General features: G+C 40.2%; 1 protein-coding gene across 6 annotated transcripts in view; it reads left to right on the top strand.

Moving 5' to 3' along the window:
- LOC106876814 (cholecystokinin receptor type A) overlaps window positions 1-7,534 on the top strand; it is a 141,514-nt gene extending 133,980 nt beyond the window's left edge. For all 6 annotated transcript variants that reach the window (XM_052977301.1, XM_052977297.1, XM_052977302.1 and 3 more), the window contains 2 exons: window positions 1,061-1,432; window positions 3,444-7,534. In XM_052977301.1, coding sequence (XP_052833261.1) covers window positions 1,099-1,432; window positions 3,444-4,399 — 1,290 coding nt within the window. In that variant the 5' untranslated portion in view covers window positions 1,061-1,098 and the 3' untranslated portion in view covers window positions 4,400-7,534. The remainder of the gene's footprint in view (window positions 1-1,060; window positions 1,433-3,443) is intronic.
- The last annotated feature ends 763 nt before the right edge of the window (window positions 7,535-8,297 follow it).

Below are 8,297 nucleotides of genomic sequence, written 5' to 3'. Positions count from 1 at the left end.
TATATATATATATATATATATATATATATATATATATATCCTTTTGCAATATCCTTCAATGCTTGTCTTCGCTTTCTTTTGCATGTATAATTGGGCCATCTTCCATTTAAATACTTCATACATTATGTTGTCTGTAGTAGCTAATATATATTGATAGTGGTGGGGTATGTCTTCTTTGCTAGATGTTCTTGATAGCAATATCTGGTAGATTAGCCATGAGCTCTTTGTTGTTGCGGATTAGTGTATCACAGATAGAGGGATTTGTTAATCTGCACGACCACCTCCGCTATCTCAACTAACAACACCAACGCGGAACATCACCGCCACTGAAACGACCACAGTTAACATGACGAGCACCACCACCACCAACAACAACAACAACAACATCACCACCACCACCACCAACAACAACAACTACTTTTACTACTACTACTACTAACAATACCACCCTCACCACCACCACTACCACCACCACCAACAACATAATTACCGTCACTAGTATTACTACAACTACTACTACCACCACCACCACCACCAGCAGCAGCAGCAACAACTACTTCTACTACTACTAACAATACCACCCTCACCACCACCACCACCAACATAACCACCGTCACTAGTACTACCACCACCACCACCTTAATGGAATTCAATACGACTGCACCCGTGTGTCGTCGGTCCAGCCTGTTGTTTGTCTTTTTCCATCAACAATACAGAGATGTATTGTCTCAAAAGTTGGTAATTCTGGTCTGGATTCAAACAATAAGCAGAACAAATATAGGAAGACATGAGGAGTGGGTCGGGGTGGGGGCGGGGCACAGATGTCATCAGTAATGGAGTCTGAGTAGGTTTCTAGACTCAAGTATATACGTACATATAAACGCACACATGTTTGTGTAAATATACGTATGTATGTATATATACATATCTAAGAATACACATACATACATATATACATACACACACACATTCATGTTTATTTGTATAATTTAATCTATTGACTATGTATTGATATTTCTCTTCTTTTTCTCCTGTTTCTTTCACACACACACACACACAGGTGTTTCCGTTTCCGTCAGTTGCTTCACCTTGGTCGCCATGTCCCTGGAACGCTACTTCGCCATCTGCCATCCTCTCTACTCGCGCCAATGGCAGACCCTGTCGCATGCTTACAAGACTATTGCCGCTTGCTGGCTACTCGCCTTCGCTGTGGTCATTCCCATAGCCATATACACCAAACTGGTGTCCACCTGGAATGGTCAGATACATTTTTGCAGAGAGATATGGCCGACTAAACTGGGCAGCCAATCGTACACCGTTTTTCTCGACTGGATCCTCCTGATTGTACCCATTCTCATCATGTCGTGTTCATACGGACTAATTGTACGGACATTGTGGTTAGGCATCAAAATGGACGAAAAAATTCAAAAAGGTAAGCCCTTTCTTTATTGAATTATAATTTCATTGCAAAATATTTATTTGCGACAGAGGCAAATAGCAGTTAAGTCAAATAAGCAAATACAATCATTCATCAACAGGTGCTTGCGTAGTATACTTAAAATTAGATGGCCCGAACACATAAGCACTATGGAGCTATGGCAAAGAACAAATCAAGTTTCGATTAGGGAGCAAATATTTAAGAAAAAGTGGCAGTGGAATTGGTAGCACAATTAGAAAAGGACACACCAAATGCAGCGAAAAGTGCTTTACAGTGGAATCCGGATGGATATAGAAAGAGGGGTAGGCCTAAGAACTCGTGGCGTAGGCCTAAGAATTCGTTGCGTAGATCAACACAAAAGGAACTAGAGAAAGGGGGACATTCATGGCAGAGTATAAGTACAGAAGCGGAAAATTATGCGACATGGAATTCAATTATAAGTGGCCTATACTCCGCGTTGGAGGGTTAAAGGCAAGAAAGAAGAAAGAGGCAGAATTAACACCAAGGGGTATGTTTTATCCCCACTTAATCATGACCACCAGGTCAAGCGATTTTGACTTTTCTTGGTCCTGTCAATGATGGACGCTCGACTGCTAGAAAGAGCAGCGATTCATCACCCCACCAGCGATATATAGAAGAACAGTGCCAGAACAGGAGCTGGTGTCACGATTAGGCAGTGAGCTTGTTAAGAAATATTCATTGGGGACAGAAGCAGTATTAATACCGACAGGTAATGTTTTGTTTCCGTTTAAATGTGGATGTTATGTTAGAACAAATTATACTGTGGTACTTTTGTGCATATTGTTAGCAGGGGAGATAAATCCCTGCCACCTCGAGTGCTGAGACCATCAGATCATGGGATTTCAACCTTCCTTGGTCTCATCAATGATGGGCACTTGAACGCTAGAAATAGCAGCGAATCCACTCCACACCAGCAATATATATAGAAAAAACAGTGCTAGAACAGGTACTAGTATTGCAATCAGCCAGTGAGCTGATATATATATATATATATATATATATATAATATAATCAGCCAGTGAGCTTATATATACGTGTCTAAGACATTAACCCCCACCTGGACAATACCCCCCCTCCCCATGACAATTACCTCTGAGGACAACAGGTGATGATTTGAAACTTCTTAATATATTGGGGAGGAGGCAATTAACCAAGGGGGTACTTGTCCTGGGAGATGACCAATCCAAAAACCCAGACTTTCACAGTAGAATAAGACGGGCAACCATCCTTCAAGACTTTCTTCATTTTGTCATGGATTTCCACCATTCTTTTGTCTTGCAAAAAGAGAAACTTCTTGACCGCTCGTGCTTCAATTTTATCAAAATCCATTGTAAGAGCTGCCATCATGCGTTAAATCTGTGAAAAAGAGGAAGAAATATTTATACCTTCATGATATTTTGCATGTCTTCTCCTAAATAGTTGTCCTACTCTCCCTGCAAAGGTAACAGCGCTACCCTTTCAGCCAAGAACTTTTCAGCACCCCCTTGTGTGTGTGTGTCTGTGTGTGTGTGTGTGTGTTTGTCTGTTTGTCTCCCACCACTGCTTGACAACTGGTGTTGGTTTGTTTACGTCTCCGTAACATAGCAGTTCGGCAAAAACAGACCAGATAGAATAAGTAGCAAGTTTTAAAAAGAAAAAAGTACTGGAGTCGATTCATTCGGATAGAGATTTTTTTTTAAGGTGGTGCCCCAGCATGGCCGCTGCCTAACGACTGAAACAAGTAAACAGCGGAGAGCTGGCAGAAAAGTTAGCACGCCAGGCGAAATGCTTTGCGGTATTTTATCTGTCTTTACGTTCCCGGTTCAAATTCTGCCGAGGTCGACTTTGCCTTTCATCCTTTCGGGGATCGATAAATTAAGTACCAGTTATGCACTGGGGTCGATGTAATCGACTTAATCCCTTTGTCTGTCTTTGTTTGTCCCCTCTATGTTTAGCCCTCTGTGGGCAATAAAGAAATATATATATTTTTTAATTTCTTTTGCAGATGCAGAGAAGAGCAAAAAGAAGGAAAAAGAAAATGTAAAGATGATCGTGTGCAATGAAACGACTAAGATAAACCAAGGAGGTGACCTAAAGAAGCATGCTAAAAAATATACCGAAAATAACCCGCGTCATGATGGCGCCGACCGGAAACAGATATCGAAACGAAACCCTAAACGTAAGTGTAACCAGAGTGTAACCCCAAACCATAATTCCAATTTGAATTTGAGTTCCTCCTCGCAGCATCGGAAACATCGGCGCTTGACCGGTGGAGGGGGAGTACGTCAGTCAAACATGGGGAAGAGTGTGACCACCAAGAAACGCGTTATTAAAATGCTGTGTGTGATTGTGCTTGAGTTTTTCGTCTGTTGGTGTCCTCTCTTTTGCGTTCAGACCTGGAAGGCCTTTGACCCACGAGGTATCCGCCGTCATTTGACGGCCGTCGGAATGAATTCTATTTATCTGCTTGCTTATCTCTCGTCCTGTTGTAATCCGATCACTTATTGCTTCATGAACAAGAGCTTCCGCAAGGCTTTCCTGGCAACGTTCCACTGCGTCACGAAACGCCTGCCCGGTGGCAAGGACCAGCAGCGACACCGGCACCAGCAGCTGCAGTTGTTGCAACTTGAAATGCAGGATCAGCAACAACAACAACAACAACAGCAGCAGCAGGAGAAGGATCAGCAGCTACAACAAAAACAAAAAGAACAAGAATACGAAGAACAGCAGCAGCAACAACAACAACAACAACAACATCGGCATCTTTTACAACAACATTGCCATCTCGAAAAACAACACGACCTCGAAAGCGAAGTGTCTACTGAGACGACGAAATTTGAACCGGAGAATACCAGCACCGAAGCTGATACTGTTGAGACATTCGACAATGACGATGACGATGACGATGCTGTCAACACCTTCAGCAGTGATTCAGAGAGTTTCTCCAAACAATCAGACTAAAAAAACAAAAAGACAATAATGAACATTTTGGGACATCTCAATTTTTATTATTCCTTTCTTATTCTCTTCTCGTTTGTTCTTGGCTTCTTCTTTTCTTTACCTTTTGTATTTTTATTTTCTTCTCCCATTCTCAGCTTCTCTCTTTTTCCCAAGTTTTTCTTCCTTTTCTCCCCTTTTTCGCTTTCTTCTTTTTTCTCCAACATTTCTCTCCTCTCCCCCTCTTTTTTTTCAGTTTCTCTCCTTTTCCCTCCTCTTTTTCCTTCTTTATCTACTCTTTCTCACCTTACCACCTCTCTGTTATCTTTCTTTCACTCTACTTCTCTCTAACGCCACCATTCACCTCACCACACACACACACACATATAATCTTATAAACCATTCCATAAAAAAACAATATTGTTCAAAATTCTCAGATCAATGCAAAAAATACAGACCATTCCTTATAATTATTATTATCGCCATTTCAGACTCGATAAAAAAAAAAGGAGAAAAAAACAGTAATACACTGGGATTTAATTAATTGACTCCGTCAAAAACTTTTCAAGAGTGAAAAGGTAAGTGTAAGCATATAACTGACAATTAAAGGGAGTTAACTCATTCGAGTAAGTTCAAACGAATGAAGTGACAACTATCTGTGTAATTTCCACAATTTTATAAAGGCATTGTTTATTAAAGTAATTGATCTGGTGACACGTTACACTTGCTTCTGGAATTGGTTAACAAGTTTTGATATCGGAAAAGTTGATTGCAATACAATTGATCGAAAGCAGCTGCTTGTAAAATACAATTTGCCGAGTATTTGCAAAATACTAAAAATAGGAAAAATACTCTATTTGTGTATCAGTCGCCATGTCCGGTTAGTTCACCGTCATCAATTCATGTTATTTCTTTTTTATTTGCCTTTTTTTTGTCAAAATAGTTTTTAATTATTAATGGTAAGATACTAAACAGATATTTTCTCGGTAAACTTTCCTCACAGTGAATTCGATGGTGATGAACCTGTAATCATCAATCGAACTGTTTCCCAATTGATTTTAACTTAAAAACAAAAAAATAGGGTGTGATTTATATATGGGCTAAAGCTTTGGTTCGTGTATAAATCACAACCCCGTTTCCAAGCCAATGCAGTATGTATGTAGGTAGGTATATACGTTTGTGTGTGTGTGTGTGTGTGTAGTTGACCATAATGTCTAAACAGAGTAGAAAATATAAAATATATAAATGGGAATCAACTTTTTCGATAAAATGTCGCATAAATATATAACTGTGAACAGACAGTTGGAGTCTGGACAGCTCTCCGGCTTGCCAACTCCCTGTCAAACCGTTCAACCCATGCCAGCATGGAAAGCAGACGTTAAATGATGATGATGATGATGATGAATTGAATGGCGTTAAGTCTTTCTTTTGTAAACAGAATCGCTTAATATTTTACTGTAAACTTAATTACACACAGAAACACGTGTGCCATGTTTAGGTTTTCAGTTCAAAAAACACTTCTCTTGGGGCCATCCTATTGCCTTGTGAATTTAACAGACGGAAATTGTATGGAAGTCCATCGTATATATATATGTACAGTAATCCCTTGCCATATCGCGATTCATTATTTAAGTTTACATCAATTCCTCTGTGGTGTTGTTTTGCATTTATAATAAAATAAATATATACATGTGGTAAGTAGCTTCTTCTAGCACATTAGCAGTCCACCTAGTGGCCTCCTTTATACATATTTTTATATATACATATACAATAATCGTTTGAGATCTCAGATAATTTTCCTGAATCTCCCTGATTCTTTTAATGTGCTTGTTACCTGGTACTAAATTGATATTAATTAATATCCAATTTTTTACCCCATTGTTTAATTTATATATATGTGTGTGTGTGTGTGTGTGTGTGTGTGTGTGTGTCTCCCAGTATCGCTTGACAATGGTGGTGTGTTTGCGTCCCCGTAACTTAGCGGTAGATAAAAGAAACCGATAGAATAAGTACTAGGCTTACAAAGAATAAGCTCTGGGGTCGATTTGCTTGACTATAAAGTCGGTGCTCCAGCATGGCCGCAGTCAAATGACTGAAACAAGTAAAAGAGAGAGTACAGTACTGTTTCTATTTCGCGGATTTTCACCTATCACGGTGAGTTTTGGAACTTAACACCTGCAATAGTCAAGGGAATACCATATATGTGTGGGCTTGTCCCTCCCACCATGTAACAACCAGTATTGGTTTGTTTATATCCCTGTGACCTAGTTGTAAACGAGCATCATTGTCATACAAATGAGGTTGTTCGTTTCAACTCTTCAATGAAAAATATATCTGGCCGTGGGAAAACACCTACGTTGCCTGGAAACAAGTCAGGGTTGGCGACAGAAAGGGCATCCAGCTGTAGATGTTCCATAAACAATCTTGCCTGGACTTGTTCCTAGGAAGGGAACTGTCTAGGCGCAATCCCATGGCCTTTCAGAACCGACAGGGGTCATTACCCTTTATTATAATTTATAGTCGACAACTTCCCTGTCTGGGTGTAATTTCTCAGATAACTTCCAAGACCTGCCTGACATAGACAGACACACCCACACTCGTTACACGTTAAACCAGGCTGCGTACCAACATACTCAGGCAAATTTTCATCAAGACCCTAATGAGGATCTCTCTAGCCGTTCATACACAACCCAACCTTTGTTCAATTTCTTTCCTTCCATCACACACTGCTTTTCTCCAGTGTCTTCTTCATTCAATCTTCACATTTTTATGTGAAGATGACTCTTATCTATTCTTTGGACACAGTTTGAAAATCCAGAATTGGCAAAATGTTAATGCTGTCAATTAATGTCTATTTTCCATGCTGGCATGGGTTGGAGGATCTGACAGCAGCTGGTGAAGACAGAAAGCAGAACCAGGTTCCATTCTTCTTGCAGGAGTTCTATGGCTGGATGCCCTTCAAATTGCCAACCACTTTACAGAGTGTACTAGATGCCTTTTATGTAACACCATGGAGCTGGTAGGGCCGGGAGTTGTACCTCGTTCCATTGTCTGTTGTGGCAAAGGTTCTATGCTTGGATGCCCTTCCACTTTACAGAGTGCCAACCACTTCACAGAGTGGACTGCGTGCTTTTTATGTGGCACCAACACACACACACACACACACACAAAAAAAGAACAAAATAAAATTTAATTTCATCAAAGAGTTTTTTTAAACCAGTAAAATTTATTTTTTATGTACAAATAAAAACATTCATGTTAATGAGTGTGTATATATACAATAAAACCTTAGAAAAAGAATAAAACATTTCTGTTGGGTGAGAAACCCTTGTGTGCATACATGCGCATCGGTGTATGAGTGTGTGTGTGTGTGTGTGCATACAGACAGTGGGGTATACACATCCAGCAGGTGTGCGTGTGTGTGTGCATGTATGGATATCTGTATGCGTGGATGCATGCAGTGTATGTGGAAAGATGAAATTTACCGAGTTCAATTCCCACACCCACACACTGGCAAATAACACACCACCATCACCACAAGCATCATCATCATCATCACCCTCACTATCACCACAAGCATCATCACAGTCACCATCAGAGAGTTCTTCTTCAGCTTTACAACCGCAGTTCTTCAAAGTTCGGTCACTGAAGAATGGCAGGGTTGTCCTGAAACAAGACGTTTTTCTTGTCTCCAAGAACACAGTCGTCGAGAGAATCGATGATAACATCAAGCCGTGACTTCCTTGCTGAGACGACGCTTCTGCGAGTGGTGCGACGGACTGGCGTTATCAGAATGGCATCGCTGTCTTCAACACTTTCAGACCTGAAGATTAAACAGAGAAAAACTAGAGATTTTCAGCAACGAAGGACACAAGATGTGTATTCTTTTACTTCTATTTTTTTTTTTTTTTTTTTTTTTTTT

Source organism: Octopus bimaculoides, chromosome 27 (genome assembly GCF_001194135.2).
Source record: "Octopus bimaculoides isolate UCB-OBI-ISO-001 chromosome 27, ASM119413v2, whole genome shotgun sequence".
NCBI lineage: Eukaryota > Metazoa > Mollusca > Cephalopoda > Octopoda > Octopodidae > Octopus > Octopus bimaculoides.
Note: the sequence above shows the minus strand (reverse complement) of the source record. Positions and strands in the feature narration are given on the sequence as shown.